The sequence below is a fragment of the Mauremys reevesii genome, linkage group 1, assembly GCF_016161935.1.
Source record: "Mauremys reevesii isolate NIE-2019 linkage group 1, ASM1616193v1, whole genome shotgun sequence".
In the NCBI taxonomy this organism is placed as follows: Eukaryota; Metazoa; Chordata; order Testudines; family Geoemydidae; genus Mauremys; species Mauremys reevesii.
In genome coordinates, this window is record NC_052623.1 from 357,696,169 (window position 1) to 357,723,171 (window position 27,003).

General features: G+C 56.8%; 1 protein-coding gene across 7 annotated transcripts in view; it reads left to right on the plus strand.

Moving 5' to 3' along the window:
* The window catches only part of SBF1 (SET binding factor 1), a 139,672-nt gene that overhangs the window by 99,848 nt on the left and 12,821 nt on the right, over nt 1-27,003 (plus strand). For 3 of the 7 annotated variants that reach the window (XM_039520180.1, XM_039520182.1, XM_039520184.1), the window contains exons 6-29: nt 8-113; nt 835-967; nt 2,356-2,464; nt 3,751-3,864; nt 5,014-5,091; nt 5,885-5,998; nt 11,758-11,886; nt 12,193-12,291; nt 13,066-13,270; nt 14,358-14,470; nt 15,094-15,243; nt 15,591-15,659; nt 16,635-16,793; nt 17,041-17,300; nt 17,556-17,728; nt 17,988-18,061; nt 18,390-18,585; nt 19,163-19,338; nt 22,630-22,805; nt 23,455-23,532; nt 24,790-24,929; nt 25,454-25,661; nt 26,029-26,225; nt 26,388-26,525. In XM_039520180.1, coding sequence (XP_039376114.1) covers nt 8-113; nt 835-967; nt 2,356-2,464; nt 3,751-3,864; nt 5,014-5,091; nt 5,885-5,998; nt 11,758-11,886; nt 12,193-12,291; nt 13,066-13,270; nt 14,358-14,470; nt 15,094-15,243; nt 15,591-15,659; nt 16,635-16,793; nt 17,041-17,300; nt 17,556-17,728; nt 17,988-18,061; nt 18,390-18,585; nt 19,163-19,338; nt 22,630-22,805; nt 23,455-23,532; nt 24,790-24,929; nt 25,454-25,661; nt 26,029-26,225; nt 26,388-26,525 — 3,394 coding nt within the window. The remainder of the gene's footprint in view (nt 1-7; nt 114-834; nt 968-2,355; nt 2,465-3,750; nt 3,865-5,013; nt 5,092-5,884; nt 5,999-11,757; nt 11,887-12,192; nt 12,292-13,065; nt 13,271-14,357; nt 14,471-15,093; nt 15,244-15,590; nt 15,660-16,634; nt 16,794-17,040; nt 17,301-17,555; nt 17,729-17,987; nt 18,062-18,389; nt 18,586-19,162; nt 19,339-22,629; nt 22,806-23,454; nt 23,533-24,789; nt 24,930-25,453; nt 25,662-26,028; nt 26,226-26,387; nt 26,526-27,003) is intronic. The other 4 variants (XM_039520183.1, XM_039520186.1, XM_039520185.1 and 1 more) reach the window with 2 other exon arrangements.

Below are 27,003 nucleotides of genomic sequence, written 5' to 3' on the forward strand. Positions count from 1 at the left end.
CTTGCAGAGGACGATCTCTCTAGGGGCTGGCGACAGGCAGGTGATCCAGACGCCCATCAATGACTCTCTCCCCGTCAGCAGCTGCAGCGTAGCACTGCTCTTCCGGCAGCTCGGTGAGACTCCGCCCCGGCCTCACCTGCTCATAGGGACAGGTGCTGAATACCGTCAGCCAGTGCCCTTGTGCTGCCCCCAATGCCATGCTCCTGACCTCGGCTTATCAGCTCCATGCTCCATCCCCTCCACCCCCACATCCGACCGAATCTCTCCATCTCACGCTGCCTTCCTTCTCTCAGGAAGTGAGGGGGAGCCTGGCAGTTGTGCTCTGGTTGTGGCCCCAAACTGTGGATCCGTTCAGACGCCATGTTAATGGGCACTGACTGAGCACCTAGGCAGGGGCAGTCTGAGAAGCTGCAGGCCTTTCTGTGCAGGGATTTGTGCTCCAGCTGCTCTCACTGCATCAGCTGCCAAAGATGCCAGACATGAGGGGGTGTGCACAGCTCCAGGGGGATCCCCAAGGGACTTTCAGAGCAGTCTGGCTGGCCCTAAGCTCAGAAACGGTCTGTGAGTTAGCAGGTCCTAGCACTGATCCAGAGGTGACAGGAGGTTTCTAGTAGACGACTGACACACTCGCCGTCCAGTGAATGGAAGAGGAAGTCCCGTCCCCATGCAGCAGGAGGAAGGGGCAACAAGGAGTGAGGATGTGGGGGAGACTCTTGGCAGCCTGTTTGGTGGGGTGAGAGAGCAGGCGCTCGTGGGACTCTAGCAGGACTCTGGTGCTGTACCTGGGAAGAATCCACCTGCAAGCGCTGAATGCTCTGCCCCTTCTCTTCCCAGGGATCACCAACGTGTTGTGTCTCTTCTGTGCTGCACTCACCGAACACAAGATCCTGTTTCTCTCCAGCAGTTATCAGAGACTCACAGACGGCTGCCGGGCCCTGCTTGCGCTCATGTTCCCCCTCAAGTACAGGTGAGGAAGTGCCGAGTCCACCTGACACGTGGCTGGAGTCAAGCTACGTGCTGAAAAGGGGCTCGACATCCCGTGCAAAGCAGGTTGCCCTGCCTCCATCTGGCTCCGTGCACTAGTGGTGTCCAAGTCCCATGGCTAGTGTGGGCTGATTACTGTCGGCCAAGCACTGTCGGGGATGGCCAGGTGAAATGAAATCAGAGACGTGTTCTCTGGCTTCAGTGAAAGCTCCTGTCCATGGCTTTAGAGGCGTCTATAATAAATTCCTCAACAGCAAAATAACACGAATAACCCCAGCTCCGCACCCCCTGAGCAAAATTTGGGCTCTAGACTATCAGAGAGGGAGCAAGTTTCAGCGCTGCAGGCCCCTGCCAGCTGCTTCCTCCGAGCCCAAGGAGCTGTGAGCATGAACTGATTGCAGCTGCTGCACGGCCTCATGGTGAGAGCGGGGGATGTCTCAGGCAGCCAGGCGCAGTTCAGCAAGGTGCTGCAGATGCCGAGTGTGATCAGCTCTCCCTGAGCTCAGTAGAGGCGTTGCACTTACAGGATTGGGCCCTTAGGGGTTCCCCTATGATACACGCCATGCCAAAGTCACTCTGCAGGCAGTGCAAACCTCCAGAGACCTGACTGAATGGGGTAGAGGAAATCAGCAGGACTCCAGGAGCTCCCAGAGCTGCCCACCCCCAGTGGCCCTCCCCAGAAAGGGTGATTGCATACAGGGCACTCGTTAGTGAGACGGCGGGTGCCCTGCTCACCCCACCCTGAAGGGGAGATGTTGACTGGCCCAAACAGTGACCTGACTTCCCTTCCCGGCCCAGGACAGGGTTCCATCTCCTACGCTGCTCGCTGTTTGCACCTCTCCCAGCTAGGGCAGTGAAGATAGATGTGTCATTGTCGCTGCTAGCTGCCTGCTCTGGGTCCAGGCTGGAGAAGGGTTCTTTATATGTATTCCTTTGGCATTTACACTCCCCTCCCCTCGAGCTGGAAGCACTGGACATGGGCTCAGGCTGACTGTAACTTTAGAGCCAGATAACGTGACGGCGGGTCCCTTTCCAAACCTAGAAGCCGCCCTAGCTGTGAGGCGCACGCACGGTTCAGAGCGCCTGCCATGGCAGAAGGGCCTTGACACCACTACTCACTATCCACTGGCCATTAGCGTGGGTCCCAGCATGGGCCAGGGTTGTTCCTGGTGCTATCTTCCCCAGGACTTTCACCAGGCCAGTTTGAAATGACTTTTGTGATGTGGGTGCCATCATTTCCCTGGGGGACTATTGCACCGTCCGGGTGGCTCTGGAGCCTGGCGTGGCCAGGGTGCAGCGGGGTCTTGCAGCCAGGCGCTGGGCCCAGCGTAGCTCCTGACTGGCTGTAGTGACGATCTGCTTTGGTTACAGTTTCACGTACGTGCCCATCTTACCTGCACAGCTCCTTGAGGTGCTCAGCACTCCCACGCCCTTCATCATTGGCGTCAGCTCCATCTTCCAGTCGGAGACTCAGGAACTGGTGAGGCGCTGCGTAACCCCGTCTGTGCAGTCACTCTTCCCCTCCCCCCACATTGCTCCAGTCCTCCTGGGTCCGAGCTCTTGAGGGAGGGGCAAGAGGTCCTGTGCCAGTGGGCATGGGAGTGCGGGGATGAACAAACCCTGCTGGAACAGGCTGCACTTGTTCAGTCAGACCAGCCGGGGCTGAGATCCAGGCATGTCTCACAAGTCAAGCAGGGCTGGGCTGGGGCTGGACTTGCCTGAGACTTGGTCTACATGAGGGTGATTGAAGATGCGATAAGTTTGGCAATTGAGAAGGCAGCGTAGCACTTACTGTGCTTCGAGCGCCTGCTTTGGGTTTAGGACTAGTCTACACGGGCAGCGCTAAAGCACTGCCGCAGCAGCGCTTCAGCGTGGCTTGTGTGGTCACGGTGCAGCGCGGGGGGAGAGCTCTCCCAGTGCTCAAAACAAACCACCTCCACGAGGGGCATAGCTCCCAGCGCTGCGGCACTGTCCGCATGGGCGCTTTACAGCGCTGAAACGTGCTGCTCTCGGGGGTGTTTTTTCACACCCCTGAGCGAGGAAGTTGCAGCGCTGTAAATTGCCAGTGTAGACAAGCCCTTAGTTAAGTCAGTTCTAAGCTAAACTGAAATAAGCCTGATTTGAACCGAAACAAGAGTGCCTGCTCGGCCTTTTGAACTGCTTCAACTAAGTTGGTTTAAAATTACCTGTTAAACCGGCCAGCCTCATGTGGACAAGTCTGTGGGTGCTGCGAGATTGGCACTGGTGTTTCATTTGGTGAGGTCAGTACTGTCTCAGTGAGATGTAAAGCCAAGGTCCGGATCCCTGGTAAGATCCCCTGGCACTTCCCCTAAGAGTGCAGCTGTGAACCCTGGTGTCCTGGCAGCACCCTGATTTGTGCAGTTCCTGCTCCCCTCTGCTGTTAGGTTCAGACGGAAATGGTGGTGGTGCCTCCTGTCCTACCCTGGTGTGCAGCGTTCCTGTGGCTGTTACACAGCTGCTGCACTTCACCCCAGCGGGTGACGTGATCCCCAGGCGTATTTCGTATGTCAGCAAGTGCTCAAGTACCCTGGCAATGGGCACTGTAAGAAGTTATAGGGATTGTAAAGTGCTCTAGGCTCTACCAGATTGTGTGTGGGGAGGCTGTTAAGTACAACCCCCCCCCCCCCCCGCCAAAAAAAAAAAAAAAGCTGTATGCAGCTCCTTTGCTGGGTCACTCAGCTGGGTGGGGAGCACTCCAGAAAGCCTGTCCTGTCTGTATGCTCATGCCTGCCTTGCTGCTTTCAGTTGGATGTCGTCATAGCAGATCTGGATGGTGGGACGGTGACCATCCCAGAGTGCATTCACATCTCCCTGCTGCCTGAGCCACTGCTCCATCAGACACGAGAAGCCCTCTCCATGGTAAGTGTGGGACCCCAGGACTGGCTCGGCTCCACACCCTGGTCCCCTTCCTGTCTCAAGAGGTTCCTGATATGGGGGTGAACATAGCACTCGAGGCATGTGGCCAGGACCCTGTGGGCAGGTGTTGGAAGTGAGATCAGGCACAGCAGCAGAGCCTGAACAGGGAGTCTCCCACGTCTTGCGAGGTTGCGATCATATCACTTGAGGCTTGTCATGCTTCCTTCCTCCCCACAGGGCACACTGGGGTGCTGGGGGTTGGCACATGCAGTTGCTTCAGGTTTCTGGGAGTCTTGTGAATGGTCCTCACTCTCCAAACAGGAAACCGCTCCAGCCCTGGAGCTCCTTGCATGGGTGCTAGCTGGTCCCAGAGGGGCTGTGACCCTGGGCACGTGTGTCCAGAACAACATGGCCTCATCAGCTCTCGCTGATGCTGATAGCAGAAAGTGGCTCAGGAAAGCTGATGGTTTCCAGGCAGTCCCCTGCATTGGTGCCTTTCTGGGGTCTGTCAATTCAGTCAGGATAGAAGAATCTGTCTGCACCGAGGAGCCAGGCCTCTGATCAGCAGCTGCTGCTCTAAAGTTACAGTGCACCTGGTTACGAGAGAGCACAGCACCTCAGCAACGTCGGTCAGAAATGGAAACTATTCTTCTTATGGGCAGCCTACTGATGGAACAGGGCTCGAAGCCAAAGCAGAGAGGCGATAGTGGGCAGAGTCATGGGAACTTCCCGGAGCTCCCATCCCCTCTCCCAAGCCAGGTGACATGTCTGAGGAGTCTTCTCCAGGGACACAACCCTTGGCAGTGCCCTGTGAAGCTGCAGGGAGCTATCTGCCAGATCTGTAGGGCAGGAGAGACTCTCACGTTCATCTAGTAGGACTTGTGTGATGCAGGCTATAGAATTCCATCCTGCAATTCCTGCCCCAGTCCAAAGGCACTGTGGCCTGCAGGCCTCTTCAGGTCTGGTCCCCAAGGCTGGTAGGACTGTGTCTCTTTCTGGAGAGTGTCCCTTCCCAGGGCTCACTGCAGGGTAGGGCCCAGTGCCGGCTGCTCCGTGGTCCATTGAGGAAGGCCTGGCCTCTTCAGCTGTGGTGGTAAACTCCCAGGGGGCTAGGGCCCCCTCTCTGAGCATGCTCTCTGCTTGTCTCTGCAGATCTTGGACCCTGAGCTGGAGGTAGCAGACTTAGCATTCCCCCCATCAACCGTCTCTGCCTCCTCCCTCAAAATGCAGGTGAGTAGGGGAGCTGGGAGGGGCCTGGGAGGAAGCGTTTGTACTCAGGTCTGTCCCTTCTGAGTGTCCATTCTTTGGGCGTGGGATTGCAGAGGAGCTGCTTTCCCTGCTGGGGTTGGGAGGGGCTGCTCTTTATTTCCATGGCCAGGAGCAAGGTGGGGCTGAAGCTTCCATCTAGGTGCTGGTTAAGGAGCCGACTAGGGTGACCAGATGTCTCGATTTTATAGGGACAGTCCTGATTTTTGGGTCTTTTTCTTCTAAAGGCTCCCATTGCCCCCCACCCCCGTCCTGATTTTTCACATTTGCTGTCTGGTCACCCTAGAGCCGACAGTGGTGTTGCAAATAGCTGGGCTGGAGATGGTGTTTACAGGGCTAGAGAAGAGGGTTCCCCGTTGGCCTCCATGCGTATGGAGCTCCCTAGCTCTTGACAGGGGCTGGAAATCACCCTCATCTGGTGCACTGGGGACAGCTGCTTCAGCAGACGCTAGCGTTACAGCTGCACTGAACTATGAAGGGCCTGTTTCACTGTGAGCAATGTAAGGACCTCCCTCTCCCTCTGCCTCTGCTCAGTGCAGAGGGAGGGGACATGGGTTTCCTTCCTCCTCCCCATTCCATCCCATCCCCTGCGTTCCTCCAGTTGTCCCTTCGAGTTTCCTGGTTGGCAGGTGCTGGGTTAGAGCCCGTCTCTTCCTGAGGAGGCATCTCTGCTGCCAAGCTTCTGGCTCCATCCTCTCAGGCTGCTTCCTCTGCTGTTCTCTCAGTGCCTGACTATTCTGTCCTTCTCTTGCTGCAGGACAAGGAGATCCGAGCTGTCTTCCTCCGTTTGTTTGCACAGCTGCTGCAGGGCTACCGCTGGTGCCTGCACATCATCCGAATCCACCCAGAGCCAGTCATCCGCTTCCACAAGGTAAGGCCGCTGGTACATGGGTGGGTGGGTGGAAGGGATTTCAGACGCACCCTTGGAGCCAGAGCACAAAAGATCACAGGATAAGTGGGCTTAAACCTTAATCAGTACTTGGATGGGCAGAGCAACCAAAAACCCAGGTACTGCAGGGGGCAGTGTGAGTAATGTGGTATGGGAAACACCTACCTCTGAGAGCTTGTCTGCATGGGGTGGATTTCACATTGCCTTTTGGGTTAAAATGCCTTGTGCCCTCAAGACACAATTCTTTTTTCCAGTCATCTGGCCTTTTGCGAAATGGATAATTCAGTGTGGAAGTGGATTAAGTTCATTTTGAGAGGAGTTAGTCTGGAAAAAGGTTTTGTGTGGATGCAGCTCTATTTCGGATGATCTTTCCTGCCACTGGCAGTCCTCCCACTGCATCTCACATTGATTGCTTCACATCTGGATCGACCTGTCTCCTTACTTGTGTTCTCTCTACTTGTCTGGGATCATGTTGACTGGATGTCACCTCCCCCATTTAAATGCTGGTGCACAGCCATGTGCACCCCAATTACACACTCCTGGAGTTGCGTACTCTTCTCCTGTGTGGACCTGTGCAGAGATCATGTGTCGCCCTGAGGGCTGGGAAGAGGAGACAGTCCAGTCTTGCCTTAGCAGCAGCTACCAGACAGCCAATATTGTGAGCCTACGTTGAAGCAAATCCTGGAGATGGATCACTCCTGGGACAAGGTCCCATGTTAGAACAAAGGAAAAGAGGGCCAGTAGTTACAGAAACCCTGGGATAGCCGCAAGACCTTCAGGAATGCTCCCAGCACTTGCCCTCTACTGTGAGCTGCACCACATTTTTGCCCAGGAGGCCACCACTGAATACTGGTATGTTGTGGACGGCACCCAGGAGTGCAGACCCCGATCAGGACTCCAGTGAGGAGGAAATTTCCCAGCAAAACCAGGATCTCTTTCCCACACAAAAGTCTGAGGAAGTGATGTCTCCCAACACCCAAATGGACTCCCACCAAGATAGTGCTGGGAAAGGATCACGGCCAGTGAGTGGTACGTGCTATCATAGAAGATTAGGGTTGGAAGAGACCTCAGGAGGTCAACTAGTCCCACCCCCTGCTCAAAGCAGGACCAATCCCCAACTAAATCATCCCAGCAGGGCTTTGTCCAGCCGGGCCTTAAAAACCTCTAAGGATGGACTAAATAAACCCAGTTCCCTCAGCCTCTCCTCATAAGTCATGTGCCCCAGCCTCCTAATCATTTTCTTGCATCCGAAGAAGTGGGTATTCACCCACGAAAGCTCATGCTGCAAAACGTCTGTTAGTCTATAAGGTGCCACAGGATTCTTTGTTGCTTTTACAGATCTAGACTAACATGGCTACCCCTCTGATACTAATCATTTTCGTTGCCCTCGGCTGGACTCTCCGATTTGTCCATATCCTTTCTGTAGTGTGGGGCCCAAAACTGGACGCAATACTCCAGATGTGGCCTCACCAGTGCTGAATAAGAGGAGAATAATCACTTCCCTCAATATGCTGGCAACGCTCCTATTAATGCAGCCCAATATGCCATTTGCCTTCTTGGCAACAAGGGCACACTGCTGACTCATATCCAGCTTCTCGTCCACTGTAATTCCCAGTTCCTTTTCTGCAGAACTGCTGCTTAGCCAGTCAGTCCCTAGCCTGTAGCAGTGTGTGGGATTCTTCTGTCTTAAGTGCAGGACTCTGCACTTGTCATTGTTGAACCTCATCAGATTTCTTTTAACCCAATCCTCCAATTTGTCTAGGTTACTCTGGACTCTATCCCTACCCTCTAGCATATCTACCTCTCTCCCCAGCTTAGTGTCATCCACGAATTTGCTGAGGGTGCAATTCATCCCTTCATCTAGATCATTGATGAAGATGTTGAACAAAACTGGCCCTAGGACCGACCCTTGGGGCACTCCACTTGATAGCGGCTGCCAACTAGACATCAAGCCGTTGATCACTACCCGTTGAGCCTGACGATTTAGCCAGCTTTCTACCCACCTTATAGTCCGTTCATCCAATCCATACTTTTAAAACTTGCTGGCAAAAATAATGTGGGAGACCGTATCAAAAGCTTTGCTAAAGTCAAGATATATCACAACATATTTTATATATATTACAACATAATTGTATAAGGGAGTTTAACAAATTTCATCTCTCCTTTCCCACCACTGTGCTCAAAATGGCATCTGCACCAGAGCATTTAAGCTCTACAGCTGCTATTTTTCTGAACTATTCATACCCACAGTCATCAGCCTCACTGAAAACTGCCTAACCATCTCCAAGCTCACCCCAGACTGGAGAGGTCCTACAGGAATGATATAGAGATCTGCTTCGGCCTCATTTTAAAGTCCAACCTGGACCCGGACCCAACCCAAGACAGTCATTTTCAAAACCGACCCAGTTCAAACCTGACACTTCCTCCCTCACACCTGTGCCACAGCTGCTGCTGCCTCATCCTTGGGGCTCAGCCTGGTAAGGGATTCCTATACCCATGATCTATATATCAGTGTTGCCGCAGCTGTTTTCCCCGCTCCAGCCGACTGCCACTGCCTTACTGTGCTGTGCGCACTACGGAGTGAGAGGATCAGAGCCGATCAGACCTGACCGAGAGGGTTGGGTTGTTTTATAGACCTGTCCAGACTCTTGCAGTTGGGTCCAGGTCAGGTTGCAGGGCTCCAGGAGTGGTATCCAAAATTGAGGAAAGCATCATATATCGTTGCTCGGGAGACTGGAATTAGGACAACTACTACTTGTTTCACAGCTCCTGCAGCTCTGGCACCCGCTGCCTCCCCTCGAACAGGACATTATCAATTTCAGAGCATGCGGCAAATCTCTGGGTCAAGAAAAGGAAGACGAGAGAGGAAACGTCTGGGGACTTTGTCTGCATCCCAGAAGAGGGTTAAGAACACAAGATGGAGGAAGGCCTCCTTGTGGAGAGAGGAGAGAGACTTGGCAAGGGACGACACTGAGAAAGATAGGCACGTGCAGAGGCAGCTGCTGGAGTTGATGCACAAGCAGACAGTCGTGCTGGAGAACATTTTGGTACTATGGTCCCACCTGTTTCCTGTCAGCTGTGGAGAGCCCGGCGTGCTGAGTAGCGGTACCCTTCTCCAAGCTCCAGCTACAGGCAATTGCCTCCATATTCCAACACACAGAGAACAGTGGCTCCTGGGACCCAACTTCACTCCTGCAACTACAAGTGATAGTTTCTCCCCTCGCCATTCTACACCCCCAGGCGAGAACAACAGGCAGAAGCCCTGCACCTGTGCATGTCTGGGACCATGTCAGCTACTTTGGCACTGTTATGGTCCATAAAGCTGCATTGTTTATTGTGATTTACAATCCACTGGTTTCACATGTGCACAGTAAAGTGTTTTATTTGCCCTGTTTGATGTTCGATAAAGATTATTTCTGACTAAGGTTCTGTGGTTTAGAATTACACGCAGGCCATCAACACAATAAAATGCCCTTTCGTAAATCATTGTACACAGCATGGAAAAGTCCATTTCATACAATCCTGCCAGTGGCAATCACAATCTGTACCTGGTGCATTTCAACATCTGAGCTAGCCTTGAAGGAGGCACACTGGGCAACCTGCCCCCGTGGCACTGATGATTTGCTGGTTTGCAGAAGCAGCCTCTCAGGCTGTAACTTTCCAGAGGTCTCTGCCCCTTTGCCTCCCACCCATCAGTGAGGTGCTTTCTCTTACCCTCTCAGATGGTGGCAAAATACAGCAAGCAGCTCTCACAGAAGGTAGATATTGCTCATCAGTCTGCAGCCTCATCACCAGGCTCCTGCACTGCCCTTAGCCTTCCAAACACATGCTCCGTTGTCCCTCTGCAGCTGAGTCTCCCAGGATGATGTTGGAAATCATAGCACCATTAATGTCCATAGTGGTCCTGGGAGCAAAGGTTCCCTTTGTCATTGAAGAAAGGATCCTGGCACCACAGACCTTCCCAGACTCACCCCCCGTGTATTAATACTGGTGAACCTCCCCCAGTGAACAGCCATGGAGAAATACCCCTTTCTATTGATGAACTCTGAGGTCTGATGTGGGGGGCAAAGAACAGGCACATGGGTCCTGCCGGTGGCCCCAATACAATTGGGGAACCCCAACAGTGCAAATCCACTAGTAACTTCCTGTGTGCTTGATCCTGGGCATCAGTGCCCTCTCTCGCAATGCATCCATCCCTGACAACCGCCCTAGCAGTTGGTCTGCCAGCACCCAGCTGCTCAGCTACAGACATGAAGCTGGAGGCGGTGAGCAAATGGTCACATGCTTCTCCAGGTCGGCGTGCTGTGGCTCCAGGGTGAGCTCTGCACAGATCTCTAGGAAAGTGGCCTTTGTCGTCCTGAAATCCTGCTGCCACTCCACATTGCTGTCCTTTCCCAGCTGTCGGGGCTCGTTTCCCGAGCCCAGAAATGACACTCTGAGAGAAGCTGGTCCAGGAAATGGCCATCCACAAGCAGCTGTTTGATTTCATCCTCCACCACTCCTCTCCCGAGATTGGCTCAGCGGCATGGTGGTGACTCCTAAAGTCATCCAGCTGCGTGACTGCAAATGCAAGTGGGCGACTTATGTGTATTAACGGCTGTCAGGATGGCTGCAGGCAGCAGTATTCCCTCCATGCCAGCTGACAACAGTTTGAAAACGGCGCTGGCTCAAAAGGGACAGATGAATCGTGGGATGCCAAAAGAGGAACCATGGGAATTTGTCCCTTTGCTCCCAAGTTCCAGAATTCCAGTGGCTTCACAATGGCCTGCAAAAAAATTCCAGACTAAGCAGCTGCGCAGTGCACCATGAGACACCTGCCCAGAATGTTGTATGCTTGTTTAAAAAGCAAAACAAAAAATGCAGTGCCATGTGACTGCACTGATTCCGAAGGAATTCAGATACAGCCGGCTCTGTGGACACACTTATTCAGATTAGTTATACCACAAAATCCTCCCTGGCTGGACAAGCCCTGAGTCAGTGTGCTCCTCCGTGCAACGTGAAGGGAGGGATCGGCGGGGGAGTGGTGCTGTGCTGTTGGGGAGGCTGTCTACTGCATGAGATGTGAAATTGACCACTCCAGCCTTGGTATCCTGGGTGTATTCCATTCTGTCCCCTGCGCTCCCTCTGGAGTGCATCGGATACAGCATTGCTCCAGTCTCAAACCACACTGCTGTCCTGTGTTCCATCACCGAGGCGGCCGGATTTGAACTGGTGCCTGTACGTGGATGGCTGTAAAGGCCGTGGAGAGCTGTTGGGTTGAGGAGTGCAGCATTCGGAGTAGGGGCCTTAGGACCAGGAACTCCTGAGCTCTGGCTCTGCCATGCGCTGCTGTGACCCCAGGTTCTAATCCATACATCTCTCTCTGGGCTTCCCTGTCTGTAAATGAATCTAATTCTGACCCACTCCGCAGGGCCGTGAAGAGGGGGAAGTGTTCAGGGGGCCATTTATAGAGCACCATCTGGTACGTTAAGGGCAAATGAAGCCCTGGGTCTGGGTCTGAACTAGACACCGCATCACAAGCAGGCTTGGGGAAAGGAAGGCTCATGGCTGTGCACACATCCTGCTAGTTCCCCCGGCATGGGGCTGCTGTCTGGAAGGTTGCGGGCTGCCACCATTGGCTCCCGCGCTTTTCCACCTCGTGGCCTGAGAGCCCGTGATCCGTTATGGTGATAGCGTGGTGCCGCGTCTGGCTGGCTCTGAGACTTAGTCCGCTAATGGCTGCCTCCTGTTCCTTGTTGTAGGCAGCCTTCCTCGGTCAGAGGGGGCTGGTGGAGGATGACTTCCTCACCAAGGTCCTGGAGGGCATGGCGTTCGCTGGCTTTGTGACCGAGAGGGGCGCCCCATACCGAGCAATTGACCTGTTTGATGAGGTAAGAGGTGATTCGGGGGCAACTCCGTCCTTCCCTGGCTGGCAGCCCTGCACGTCTCCCTCTCTGGCACCGACAGCCCTCAGTAAATAACCAGGGGCTGCAGAGCATGTCTGAGCTCTTGTTTTCCCCTCCGAGGGACTAAGGTGAGAGCCAAAGATGTCAGGGGAGCACCCTCGGCCTGCTGGCTGCAGCACTCTGCATGGGCCGGGAGCAGCTGGGGCAGCCCTGGCACTAAGGAGCATAGCCAACACGGCACCCGTGCTCCCACACAGGAGGTTGCCCCTCATGCCTCTCCTCCACCCTCAGCTGGTCGCCTATGAAGTGAAGCGGATGCGTGCCGAGGAGGGGAGCAAGCAGAAAATACTGCGGCACATCAAGGAGCTGGCAGAGCAGCTCTATAAAAATGTAAGTGCCAAGGGCTGGGCTGTGGGGTGGGCAGGGCACAGTGGGGTATCTGGGGGTGGGAATAAGGTGGAGGTGGGAGCCTGGCACGGGGGCAAAGCCTCCCTCTGAGTAGGGTCAGGGGCCCCCACTGAAGGAGGTGCCATTCTTCCTTCACCTCTGGTGCTGCATGCCCAGTGCTGGAGCCTCTTCTCCTTGGGGTACATTCCAGCCCTGTGCCTCAACCCTCGTCTGCTGGCCACAGCTAGAGGTGGCCCAGGGGGAGATCGGTGACCGTTCTTGGAGCTGGCCCAGGTGGTTTGAATTGTCAACCCATTGCCTGCCTGGTTCTCTCTGGTTTGGAGGGACCCTGCATGCATGGGTGGGGTTGGGGGGTATTCAGAGTAATTCCTCCCCCATGTGTCCCAACTGGTCTGGAGGATCTGGCCAGCCACCCCTTCAGACTGAGGGCGCCCTGCTGAGACGGCCTCTGGAGCATGACAGCACTGCCCTCTCTGGCCTAGGGTCACCGCTGGACTTGCGAGGGCACTGCCCTGCTGCAGAGGGCTGAGTTCCCTACCTGCCCAGCACGTCCAGGATCTCCCGGCCCCATTGCGTGGGTGGCTCCGGAGAGCATAGTGCAGCTGGGCCTGAGCCAGGCAGTCTGCACCTGGTGCTGGAGGGCTCCTGGTTTGTAACCTGTGGGAAGGCCTGGGCCTTGGTGCCGGGTACAGTTCCCCAGGGACACAGCACGGCAGGTCTGTCCTGGAGAGTAACCGGCTCCCCTTGCTGGAATAGGAGAACCCATACCCCGCAGTGACAATGCACAAGGTGCAGAAGCCCACGGATGGCTGCCACCTGCGCCTACACCAGAGGCCTTTTCCCCGCTTGGACGAGGGGACAGTCCAGTGGATCATCGACCAGGCCACTGCCAAGCTGCAGACAGCCCCGCCGGCTGTGAAGGCGGAGAAGAAGTGTATGGTGCCATCGGGACCCCCCATTGGTATGTCTCCCAGGAGGGGCACAGCCTCACGGGAAAGGGCCACGCGAGGGTGGAGTTTTGCCTCGGCACTGCCAGGCTCACAGCTCAGTATGGGCTCCACTGGCAGCTTGGTTGGATTTCAAAGCCTGGGGTGGAGAAGGCTACAGGGGTGTGTCAGCGAGGGAAGGCTGGAGAGATGGTTCTTATGTTTGGCTGGGATTCCCCGCAGCCTCGAGCTGAGGTGGAGGTTGGGGTGTGGCCCCATTGTCAGCCCAGAGGCTTAGCCGAGAACTGGGGGGTGGTTAACCATGTGCTGGATCTGCTCGTGCCCACAGGGAGCCTTTCAGGCGAGATTGGGAGCTAGGCCTGAATTTGGGAGAGGCTGCTCCCTTTGTGTGCCCAGCTGGAGATGCTCCCACAGCTCCCAGTGCAGCCCCCTCAGACAGTCCAGCCCAGAGTGCCTCGAATTGGGCACCCAGAGCCAGTGGACTCTTCTGAAAGGGTGATCCTAGATCTGCAGGGCCAGCATTGCTTGGAGAGGCGAGCAGCTCGCTCTGCGTCTCTACTTGTGGTTGCTCAGCTCTGCCACCACGGAATACCATTCACTTCCAAAACAACGTGCTTAGTGTGTTAGAGTGGGAGCGGGGAGCCAGGACTGGCTAGGCCCCTGACTCGTCATACCCTGTGACAAGCCACTGTACCTCTTTGTGCCTCAGTTTGCCTAGCTGTGAAATTGGGCTGCTGCCCAGCACTGCAGGGTTTATTGAATTGCTGGCTGTGAAGTCCTGGGCACCCCAGGGACGGAAGGCACGGGAGAGCCAGTGTTCCCATTTCCTGTATCCCCCTTGCCCTTTACCGAGGCCGAGTCCATGGAATCAGGAACCATGTCCCCTGGGGATCTGTGCCACTGAGGCTGCTCATCTCCACCGTAGCCAGTTGGGCCATGCCCTCTGCTGGAGAGGGAGCAGGGGAGACCCACGTGGGAGTCAGAAACCCAGAGCAGGACAAAGAGATGGGCTGGCAGTGCGGCTTGCCTCCCTCAGAGGGGGACAGGCCAGCCTCCCTCACCCGCTCCTGCAGTGTAGTGACTGGTGGCTTTTCTCCCCAGCTGCCATCATGGAGCGCAATGGCAGTGCCCTGGCCAACAGCGCCCGCCGCCTGGAGGTGGTCAGGAACTGCATCTCCTACGTCTTCGAGAACAAGATGCTAGAAGCCAAAAAGGTGAGGCCCAGGGAGCTGGTGGTAAAGGGGCGGGTGTGCGGAGAGACAGGACACCCAGCCCCTGGCTGCTGTACATCTCTGCCATCCCATCACACAGAGGCTTAGAGGGGAGAGCTTCCTGCCTGTGTCCGGTCCTCCATCTGCCTAGGCTGCCCCCCACCGCCTCACACGCTCTTCGTCAGCACGCCTCTTGCCCATCGTACCACAGAGCCTGGCTAACTGCCGCATTTAACCAGTGTGGGCTGGCAAATCTGGGATGCTGTGGCCACTGCCTGGTTCTGCCCCCACCTGGGACTGTCCTGTGGAGATGGCTAAGACAGGGGCTGGGCTCCAGTGAGCGTTCTGTGCAGCTGTACTTTACTTTCCAGGGTGTGGGTTTGCAGTGTGGGTCATTGCGGCACAGGGGGGGCTCAGTGTGTCACCTCTGGCTGTGCTGACTACCCCGGGGTGGGTGGGCGGGTGGGTTGTCTGTGAGTTTCCAAAGCATCAGGCCTTGCAGCGGGCACTCTACATCCTACGTCCATCTCCAGTTGCTACCAGCTGCCCTCCAGCCTGTAATCCTCAGCAGGGCCTGGACTGGAAGCTTGGTCCCATCGGTCTACCCTCTGCTCTTCCCCCTGCAGCTGCTTCCAGCTGTGCTAAGGGCCATGAAGGGCCGAGCAGCCAGACACTGCCTGACTCAGGAGTTGAACCTGCATGTGCAGCAGAACAGAGCCGTACTGGACCACCAACAATTCGACTTCATTGTCCGCGTGATGAACTGCTGTTTACAGGTACCGTGCAAAGGGGCTGGCTGGAGCTGCGGCGGGACGAGGGCTCACCAGGGCTGCTGCCATCACACCCTTGGATTCCTTCGGAGGGCTGATGCCTTGTGAATGGGGTCCTCTCCGGGATGCTGGAGAAGCCGGCACAGCTCTGTCCTGGAGGGTACTTGAGGCGGAGTGTGGGTGGAAGTCTATAGTTCTGGGGGCCCTGCGGTGAATGCCAGTTCACCCCTCTCCAGAGCTGCGGGGATGAGGTTTGGGGGCAGTGTTGGGGGTCTGTAGTTCTGTGGGTCTTACAGTGAATGCCCCTTTCTCCAGGGCTCTGTGCTAATCTCTTCTCTCTCTCCCCGCCCCAGGACTGCACTGCCATGGATGAGCATGGGATTGCAGCAGCACTTTTGCCACTAGTCACTGCTTTCTGCCGAGTACGTATCCAGTGCAGCCTGGTGCATGCTGCAGATCCTGGCAGAAGGGCCTCGTGTCTGCCTGGTTGGAACTACGGAATGACTGCAGAGAGCGCCATTGCACTGTGCCAGTGCAGGGGCTGGTCTCTCGGGGGGGGGTGGGGGTCACCCCACAGGGCCGTAGCTCAGGCAGGTGTGGAGGCTCCACTCTGCCTCCTGCCTCGGTCCTGTTGGGCCCAAAACCCTTTTGACTCCAACAGGTCTGAGAGGCCTTGCACTAAGGTGGCCTTGAAAGGCTGTGGTGTGAGGAGAGATGTCAGCTCTGCATCCACTGGCCTAGCTCCTCCCAGCCCAGGGGTGGCCACTCTGGGTATAGTTACAATGCAGTCAGAAACCCGCGGCTGGCCCGTGCCAGCTGGGCTCACAGGGCTTGGGATGAGGGGCTGTTTTATGGCTGTGTAGACGTCTGGCTTGGGCTGGAGTGCAGGCTCTAGGACCCTGCGAGATGGGAGGGGCCCAGAACTCAGAAGTCCACCCCACAAGCCCGAGTCGTGGGTTTTTCATCGCAGTGTAGCGAGACCCTCTGTGGCAGCAGGGGCTCCCTGCTGGGGAGACAGCAGCAGTGGCTGGGCCTCTCTCAGGCGCTGCTCATCTCTGGGCTTGAGAGCAGGGCTGTGGCACCCAGCTGCAGGGTGCTCAGACAGCTGGGTCACAGGCCAGGGAGTGTTGACCTTGATTCCCTCAGTCTCGCAGGAGCAAAGCTCAGTCTTTGCTCCCCAGCAGTAGAGGCAGTTTGCTGTGGCATTAAGTGGGCATGCGGAAGGGGCAGTCAGTGCAGTGTTACTTTGTGCAGGGAGGGGGCTCAGTGTATATGGTGCCACTGGCTGGCCAAGGGCACTGCCTTTCCCAGCTGGAGCACAGCATGGGTTAGCTGGGGGAGGGGCTAGCATACAGGAGGCATCTGCACTGAGACCCTCTCTTCTCTCTGCCCCCCAGAAACTGAGCCCGGGCATCACGCAGTTTGCCTACAGCTGTGTGCAGGAACACGTCGTATGGACCAACATCCAGTTCTGGGAGGCCATGTTCTACTGCGACGTGCAGAACCACATCCGAGCCCTGTACCTGGAGAGCAATGAGGAGAACCACTTGGATGAGGTGATGGGGTGGCAGGAATACCAGCCCCAGGCCGTCCTGGCCCAGCCTTCCTCGTAGCTAGTGAGGAGGCAAGAATTGGCCTGAAGGCATGGGGTCTGGATGTGACCTGGCGTGGGGCTCCTGGGGAGAGATGGGGGTAGGAGGCCCTGATGAGAGCAGGTGCTTTGCTGCAGACACTGTGGGGTGGAAGCTGGCACACGGGTTTCCTGCTCGGGCAAAGGGCTGATCTGTCCCCCTGCTCCATTAGGACGGCAAGGAGGGGCCTCAGGAAGAGAAATCTGCCCTGGAGATTGCGTCGGAGCAGCGGAGGCTGTGGCCTACCATGAGCCGAGAGAAGCAGCAGGAGCTGATCCAGAAGGAGGAGAGCACGGTCTTCAGCCAGGCCATCCACTACGCCAACCGCATGAGCTACCTGCTGCTGCCCCTCGACACCAGCAAGAACCGGCTGCTGCGCAGCTCGGGGCTGGGCGACGTGGAGAGCGTCAGCAACAGCTTTGTCACCAACAGGTACTGGCTGGTGGGCTGCGCTGGCACTCGGGAGGCGTGGGAGCTACCGCTGCAGGGTCTGGGTGGGGAGTGGCGGGCTGAAGCTGCCATGTGCTGCCAGGTCCTGGAGGAGGCAGGCTGTCCAGGTATGGGGTGGAGCTGGTGTTTCTCAGTCTCGGCCTGGCGCCCGGGAGAGCAAGGCTGTTCGGGGGTGTGGGAGAGAGCCTGCGTGTGCACCACGGGCAGGCTCACTCCCAGCCGCGTCTCTTGTGTCAGCATTGCCGGCAGCGTGGCCGAAAGCTACGACACGGAAAGTGGGTTTGAGGATGCCGAGAGCTCCGACGTGGCCAACTACGTGGTACGCTTCATCAACCGCTTCGTGGACAAGGTGTGCACGGAGAGCGGCGTCACCAACGAGCACCTGAAGGGGCTGCACATCATGATCCCTGGTAAACAGCTTGTCCAGTATTTAGGGGGGGGCTCTCTGGGTTTGTAGCCAGCACTTTGCTGCTGAGAGTCCCCTCCAGAGCAGGGGAGGGGTGTGCTCAGGCACTGCCCACCGAGGGCTGTGCTCCCCCAGGAGGAAGTGGGGAGGCTGGCAGAGAGGCTGCAATAGGCCCATGTTTTCTGTCTCCTGTCTGGGGCCTGCAGCCGGGACGGGACGCTCCTGCCCCGAAGGGTTAACTCTGTGTCTCCCTTCCTCTTCAGACATCGTGCAGATGCACATAGAGACACTGGATGCTGTGCACAGGGAGAGCAAGAGGCTCCCTCCTATTCAGAAGGTCTGTACTACCTAGCTGCACAGGGGCATCACCTCCCTTCTGGGTTGCACCCCCTACGTCCTGCACCATGGCTGAGGGAGCCTGTGGGGTGCAAAGGGGTCCCTCTGCCTGCATGGGCCTCCCTTCTGAGGCGGCTGGGCTGAGTCGGGAATAACCTTGTCTGCCCTGGCAGGGCGGGGGCCCAGTGGGTCTCCAGCAAGAGCTGAAGCAGCTCCATTGTGGGGCCCAGCTGTGAACCTCTCCCCACTCCCCAGCCATCGTGGCTCTGTGCGGGGGGGGCTGGCCTGTCTCCCATGGCTTTCAATCCTCCTCCTGTCTGTCCCTGCAGCCCAAGCTGCTACGCCCCAGCCTGCTGGTGGGCGAGGAGTGTGTCATGGAAGGGCTCCGCGTGTACCTCATGCCTGACGGACGTGAAGAAGCTTCCGGAGGCAATATTGGGGGCCCCCCACTGCTCCCTGCCGAAGGAGCCATCTTCCTCACCACTTACCGCATCGTTTTCAAGGGCACCCCCACAGACCCGCTGGGTGAGGACCCTCCCTCTGCACCATGTGGCCTGGTGGGCCGGTTCCCGCACTGCTCCTCGGGGGCCTCTGGCAGATCAGCTGGGGGAGGTGGGGGATTTGCCAGGACAGGGGGAATCCATCCTGGGTGGGGTTTCTGGGGTCCTGCCCTGCTACCGAGTGGACTTGGGAGGGAGGATTCTGCTGTCGGGGGCTTTTCACCTTCGCTTAACCAGAGCCCAGCGCCATTTAGAGCCAGTAGGAGTCCGGGCTGGTGAGTGGTTTTTCCCTCGCTGGGGATCGGAGAATGGGCTGTGGCCAGAGGGGGGGCTCACTCAGAGTACTGTAATGGAATTACCTTTTACAGGGGAGGGGCTGATTGCCCTTTGGCTTGGGGAGAGGCATTTGCTGAGCAGGTCCCAGTTTTATTCACCAGTTCCCTTATGTAGCTCCCACTCCTCCACTGCCTTGGGCTATAGGCTGATTCTGCCCTGGAGCAGGGAGCGCAGTCCCAGAGCTACTGAGGAGCAGCTGAGGTGGCCTGAGCCAGGCCGAGACCCTGCATGTGACTAACATGTCCCCTGTTCTCTCGTGGCCCCAGTGGGGGAGCAGGTTGTGGTCCGGTCCTTCCCCATTGCCTCGTTGACCAAAGAGAAGAAGATCAGCGTCCAGCCCCAGGTGGATCAGCTCATCCAGAAAGAGAAGAAGATCAGCGTCCCGGCCCAGGTGGATCAGCTCATCCAGGAGGTGCTGCAGCTGCGCTCATGCACATTCCAGGTGAGGCGAGCCCCCCAGCACTCCTGCCGGAGACACTCTCCAGACAGACAGCTGGGCTGCATTCCCGGCTGCTGCTGCTGGTCCTGTGGGGCGACCTCGCCGAACTGCTGTGTTGTGCCCCAGCTGGGAGATGGGTCCTGCAGGCAGTTTCCCCGGAGTAGAGGGGTTACTGACCTCCTGGGCTTGTGTGGCTTTTGGGCTGCTGCATGCCTGACTGGCCAAAGGCAGCCATCAGGCCAGGGCCTGCGGGTCCCAGAGTGTACTGTCCCCTGGCTGAGCATTTCCTGCTGGGGTCTGTGGGCTCCATTGCAGAGAAGGGGGATAGAATTTGCTGTCCTGTCCTGGACCAATGGTAGTGCTAGGGTGTGATGTCTCTCAAGCCCCATGTGCCCCTCAGACCTACAGAATGCTGCGTCCTGAGGGGCGTAGGAGCTGAGCTTAGACCCAAGCCAGTGAGCTGTTCCAGCAGTGCTGCAGCCATGGAACAAGGAGTGGGGTTGTGACGATGCGGTTCTGGCGGGACCCAACTGAGAGTGCCAAATCAGGACCAATTGCTCAAACAGGGCAGTCACAGCCCTAGGCTGGGGTTTTTCCACCTCTAAGGCAAACCAAACCAGCCAGACAAAAAGGACTTTGGTCTCACCCCACTGGCTAACCACAAGTCACACAAGCAATTTCCTTAGACACTCCAGTTTCCCAGTATCACCACCAGTGCACTCGTCCTGGGGATAAATGGTTATGAAAACCAACACCCCAATAAAAGGAAAAGGTTCTCTCGATCCCAAAGGACCAAGCCCCAGGCCCAGGTCAATATATACATCAGATCTTACCCACTAATCACGCTGTTGCCAATCCTTTAGAATCTAAAATCTAAAGATTTATTTACAAAGGGAAAAAGGTAGAGATGAGAGGTAGAATTGGTTAAATGGAATCAATTACATACAGTAATGGCAAAGTTCTTAGTTCAGGCTTGCAGCAGCAATGGCATAAACTGCAGGTTCAAGTCAAGTCTCTGGAACATCCCCTGCCGGGATGGGTCCTCAGTCCCTTGTGTAGAGCTTCAGTTTGTAGCAAAGTCCCTCCAGAGGTAAGAAGCAGGATTGAAGACCAGATAGAGATGATGCATTAGCCTTATATAGACTTTTCCAGGTGTAAGAATCTCTTTGTCCTCACTGTGGAAAATTACAGCAAAATGGAGTCTGCAGTCACATGGACAAGTCTCTGCATACTTTGCTGAGTCACAAGGCGTGTCTGCCTTCTCTCCATGGGTCAATTGTGTAGCTGATGGTCCTTAATGGGCCATCAAGCCAGCTAGGCAGGGCTAACACCAGCTTGTCTGGGATATTTCCCAGAAGCAGAGCATAATACAAAATACAGACAGTACAGAGCCAATACTTATAACTTCAACTACAAAATGATACACAGACATACAGACAGCATAATCATAACCAGCAACCCAGAACCTGGTCTTAGACACCTTATATGACCCCCTTTACTTAAGATTTGGTGCCACTACAGGACCTTGGTTGCAACCCATGTTCTATATGGTCCCAATTTATATCAATAACGTCACAGGGGTGTCTGCAACGTGTACCCCCAGCTGATTCCTTTCCTATTGCTTATTGCACCTGTGCAGGGCTGAAAGACAGCATCCCTTCCTCCAAGGGCTCAGGGGGAGGGATTCTCACAGACCAGTTGGGTTTTCAGAAATGTTAACTGCAAGAGGCATTTGTTAAAAGCTGGTAACAAATCTTCATAGGAGAATTCGGGGGTGGTGCATCCAAACATGGCTGTTACCACGGGGTACGTGGTAGACAAGACAGTAACACATGGAAATCACTGAAATGTAAATCTTTATTTCCTTTTCACGTAGGATTAACCTACTTCAGGTGGCTCTTCCTGTAACAGAAGTGACCAAATAATATGCACCACCTTTTCATAGAGCTCTTGGATTTCAGTATCTTGTTTATACGAGTTCCTAGAAATATTTTAATGTAACGCAGCCGTGAAAGAGCTTGTGCACATGGATCTTAGAACTTTAACATTGGCACCTTGAAACAAAAGTATACAAGCTGATTTAAATATCAGAAACACAACACACAATGATTTCTAAAACAAATGAAAATATTTTCCTGACTAAACAGTCTAATGCAAACAAGTTAAGCACATGTTAATGTTGTGCTATTTCGAGGAACTTTGGCATACCCTGGCATCTTGAATCAATTTAGGATTAGGTCACTTATGACACATGAACTTAGCATGTAAGGCCAGTATAATCAAGTAAGTGTCAGGTTCACTGATGCAGCCTTGTTCCAGTTCACTGCCTTTGCATGCTCCTATACAAAGGAGATGTGCTGTTCTGCACTGCATCGCTGACTGCTGCACCCTGTTGTGCAGCCACAGAATATTGCCTGCTGCTACTAGTGGCAGTGATATGAGCTGTGGCACCAGACCTGTCCTCCTGTGGGTGACCCAGTGTGTTTGGAAGAAGACATGTCAAATTTGGGCAGCGGGCCTTTCTCCAAACTCCTGTTCCCTGTATATGTTTATAGTGAGCTCCCTGTACATGGAAATAAAAGCATCATTTCATAGGGATAGAGCTTCTGATGGCCACAAGCGTGTGAACAAACCGGCACTTGCTTTGTCAGTGCTGTGGGCCTTTGACAAGCCATACATCTTGGAAATAAACTCTTCTGTGGTTTTCACCTTCTGTGAGTCCAGGTCTCCCAGTTCAAGGTGTGTTAGAACCTGATGTTGTCCCTGAAAAACCTGAGGGGCTGCTGGAACCCCAGGCAGTGGCTGACTGCAAAAACATGGCCGGTTTCTATGCTTAAGGGGGAGGAGGCATGTTCCTGTGGACAGAGCACTGGGCTGGAGCCTGGGATCTCCTGAGCTCCAACTTTGACTTATTTGACCTATAGAATGGGGTCACTGAGCATCCCCCAGCTCCCAGGGGTGTTGTGCGCTTTCAGGGGCTGAAACGTCCACCTGGCTATACTGCTGCTTAGGTGTGGAGCTGGGCAGCTGGGGCCATGAGCAGATCTCAGCCTGCCCTGGGAGCAGGGATGGCAGCACAGGGACACCCAGTAACCATCCGGTAGGGTCTGTGAAGCCACTAGGGGTGCTGGACGGAGTGAGCAGCAAAGGGGTGGGCTGCTCCCAGGCACATTGCTGTTGGCTCTGCCCCAGGCTGTGTGCTAAATGTGCTTCCCTTGGGGTCCTGGCGCCGACGTGGGTGGGGTGAAGGCCCTCCCGCAGCGGCAGGCTGAGCCCACTCTGCTGTCCCCGCAGCTGCTGCGGATCGCCTTTGACGAGGAGGTGGCTTCAGAGAGCGCCGAGGTCTTCAGGAAGCACCTGCACAAGCTGCGCTATCCCCAGCATGTACGTGGCACCTTCGCCTTCACCGTGGGCCAGTCACCCAAGCAAGCCATGCAGCCCAAGGCCAAGGAGAAAAACCCCTCACTCAGGTATCGGAGGTTCTCTGCCCCCCTCGCTGGGGAGTGCGGACCTAGGCCACCCCATGCTGTGGTGTGACTGGGCTGCCAGGGAGCGTGGGACACAGGACATTCTTTGGGTCCCTGTTTGAAACCCCAAGGAGTCTCCTCTGCCCCATCCCAAATCCAGCCGGCAGAGAGCCGCTGAGCAGACTCCCTTCAGAGCCTGAGGGCTTGCTATCGAGCAAAGCAACGGCATTCTTGGCAGCTGAGCTTGCCTCTCCAGGACTGGGGTCTGGGCTCACTGGCTCCAAAGCTTTCCCAGCCCAGGGATAAGAGGCCAGGAACTGGTTGCAGTCACGTGCCTCGACTCCTGGCCTGGGCTCTCGGAGGCAGCAGGTCCAGCCCCGAGCAGAAGGGATGGGGGTGGCGCAGGGACCCCTCCTCAGATCTGTGAAGCAGCAGCACTTCCTGTCGGGAATCCCCTTGCTGGTCTAATCCCAGCCCTGCAGGAGGGTGGCAGGTGGGATGATGAGATGATCCTGTGCATGATGAGGCCCTGTGTCGTGCCACCCGCGTTCTGGACTAGCAAGTGCTGTAGCTGCTGGTGGTCTGGTTGCTGCTGCGTTGGGCTTGGTGCTGTGTGACGTCTAAGCGTCTCTCCTGTGTGTTTGTGACCCAGCTCCCAGCAGGTGACCGATATGTTCCAGGGCCTGGCAGTGGGTGTCATATCCCTCGGGCACCTTGGCCATTCATCCACGTAAGACACCTTCACACTGGACAGGGGCTTGCAAGGTGGCACTGGCTCAGGCTGTAGCCTTCACTGCTCCCAGTGGTTCTTCCTTTCACCCACTCTGCATGCTAAGGGCTTTGGGACTTCCCCTGTGGCTTGACAGGCTCCCTCTCCCAGGCTTCGGACTGGGCTGCAGGTTTAACCCCACCTTGGCCATCATGGTACAGGCTGGACTGCAAACTTGATGCCTCTCTCCACCATTATGGTACAGGCTGGATTAGGGCCCAACCCCACTGCGGCCGAATGGGCTAGTTGGAGGGTTTAGCTCCCCATATGGTCCCAAGGAGACTGTGCCCGCCCCAGTTTGCAGCTGCTCTGGAGGGTGAATCCTGGAAGTGTGTGTCCATCTGCACCATGCCCTGTGCTGGGTGCCAGTTGTGATCCTTTGTCTCCGAGCCCCGGCACAGCCTGAATTGGTGGCCACTGCAGTAGGGTTAGGCAGGCGTAGCACTGGCATTTCTTTGGACCCCCAGAGCCTGTCCTGTGCCCTCCTCCCAAAGGACATGGGAGACCCAGGTTTAATTCCCTGCTTTACCCCAGACCTCCTGTGTGAGCTTGGGCAAGTCTGGACATCTGCCTCGACTCCTCATCTGACCTGTGGGGGGTCAGAGTGGTGCCCGGCCTCGGGGGGGAGCAGAGAGTTAGTCGGTGCTCAGCTACGAGGGTGACGGGGCCAGACCAGCACCTGAGATAGCCAGTCCTCTGCCCCCATTGACGCTCCTGTCAGAGCTGTTCCAGGATCTCCACGAGGCCCTGAGGCTGGGGTCAGCTGGTGTCATTCAGCTCTGACGGATTCCCTACCCAGTTGGACTCTAAGGGGTCCAGGCACCTCTGGGTTCCCCCCTTCATCTTACTGTGGTCTGGGGAGTGGTCTCTTAGCCCCCATCTCTGACATGGCCCATGGTAACTGCCTGGCTGTCCTGTCCTCCCGGGTGGGAGCCTCGTCTTGGTGGGCCCCAGTCTGCTGGAGCTGGGGAGGGTTGTTTCCCCTGCCCTTCAGTGGCAGGGTTAGCGCAAGTATGTCTGTGGGTGGCACCGAGGGATGCTCCTGCCTCTGCTTTGCTCATGGTCTAACTGAGTGTTGGGGTCTCTCCCTCTCCTGCTGGGCTGGGCGAGGTCTGTGGAGCCCCCCTCTGGGGGCAGGGTCCCTGTGGCCACACCGTGGCATGTCGCGCCTGGGGTTGGTACCAGGTTGGCCTCACCGCCCCCCTGCTCTCATTCCAGGACACTTTCCAAGAACCTGATGAAGAATGCCAAGAAGACCATTGGCCGACCGTACGTGACCCGCAAGAAGTACACGCCGCCTACCTGGGAGCAGCGCAGCAGTCAGCACTTCCAGGAGGATGACGAGGATGAAATCTCAGGTTGGGAGCTTCCCTGGCAAACAGGTTGCCTCCTGCGCGGGAAGCCTGGGGGGGGCCTCCTTGGAGCAACGCGTCGTGGGTGAGCAGTGGGGTCTCAGCCTGTGAGTGCCCAGGAGCTGGGGTCTGCTCTGCAGTGTGCAGTGGCTTGGCTTGGTCACCTGCTGTCACTTGCAGGAACGCAGCCTGGCTCTGTCCCCCTCTGGTGCCAAGCCACAGAGCTGCTGCAGCCTGGGAGCTCAGAACCCAGCCAGGTGTTTAGCTCAGCCAGTAGAGGCTCGTGCTTTTCGATCCAGAGGCTCCTGGGTTCAGTCCCCACAGTGCCTGGCCCGTTCCTGGGTATCCTGTGACACTGGCACCCCAGGACGGGGCAGCTGCGCCCTCATCTTCTGTCGCTGCTGCAGCAAGGCCAGGCCTGGGGTGCATCAGACTGTGCCCTGGCCCCAGAGTTCCAGTCTCCCTCTCCCCCTGCTGGGGCTGTGGCCTCCAGAGTGACCTGACCCTGCCTCTTCCCTCTGCCTGTGCAGTGTCTGAAGAGATAGACAGGAGCACCCTGACCCCCTCCACTATCATCAAACCTTCAGACAAGATGACCATGAGCCACCTAGTAGAGCGAGCCTGCTGCCGTGACTACCAGAGGATGGGGCTGGGCACGCTGAGTAACAGCCTCACCCGCTCCAAGAACGAGCCCTTCCGCATCTCCACGGTGAACCGCATGTACGCCATCTGCCGGAGGTGGGTACCCAGTGTGGGGGGGCCATCTGCCGGAGGCGGGCACCCAGGGTGGGGGGCCATCTGCCGGAGGCGGGTACCCAGTGTGGGGGGCCATCTGCTGGAGGTGGGTACCCAGTGTGGGGGGCCATCTGCCGGAGGCGGGTATCTAGCATGGGGGGTACCCAGGGTGGGGGGCCATCTGCTGGAGGCGGGTATCTAGCATGGGGGGTACTCAGGGTGGGGGGCCATCTGCCGGAGGCAGGTACCTGGTGCATGGGCCACGGGCGGTTCTGGGGGGCAGCCCAGCTGTGGCATCCCCTTCCTCCCTGCTGCGCCATTCCCCTAGTGTGGCATAAGGGTGGCATATGGCCTGTGCTCTCTCCCGCAGTTACCCGGGGCTGCTGATCGTCCCGCAGAGCATCCAGGACAACACCATCCAGAGGATCTCACGCTGCTACCGCCAGAGCCGCTTCCCTGTCGTCTGCTGGAGGAACTCCCGCACCAAGGCCGTGCTGCTGAGGTCGGGGGGGCTGCACGGCAAGGGTGTCGTGGGCCTTTTCAAGTCGCAGAACGCCCCTACTGCAGGTACCTGCCTCTGTGACGAGGGGGCGCTGCATGTGCCTCTGGGGCATGCTCCGTAGCTCCCATAGCAACGTGCCGGCTGCACCCTGGCCAAGAGCTTCTCCCCAGCGCGGTGGTTGTGCGTGCGCCTACTGAGTATGGCTGACGCCCCGGCTCTCCTTGCAGGCCAGTCGCAAACGGACTCCACCAGCCTGGAGCAGGAGAAATACCTGCAGGCAGTGATCAACTCCATGCCGCACTATGCTGATGCCAGCGGGCGCAATACGCTCAGCGGCTTCACCTCTGCGCACATGAGCAGCGCAGGTAAGGGGGCATGGGTCAGTCCACAGCCATGGGGCCACAGCACAGTGGGGAGAGGAGGGAGCAGGCCGGGCGTGCCCACTTCCTGGGCTGGTGCTTTCAACAGGCCTCTGGCTTGGGGATCCTTCCAGCTCAGCCAGGGCGCCTGGGCAGGGCTCTGCTGTTGCAGTGGGAAGTCGGGTTCTGCCCTCCCCAAGGTGCCCCCTTAGTGCACTTCTGTGGGCTCAGCTCCTGCACCCTCCTTTCCCCATGCGGCTGTGGAGCCCAGGCACCGTCAGTGTGGGGCAGGTCTCAGAAGGCCCTAAGCCATGGGGCTCCCTTACAAGTGCTGGCTGACTGGAGTCCCTGCACCAGGCCCGGCTTGGGGGCTCGGTGGGGCTGGTAGGTACAGATTCTGTGAGCAGCGAGATGTCCTAGCACCTCCTGGCCACACTGTGCCTGACTGGCAGGGCCGAGAGCGCCCAACGGCTGGGGCTTTGAG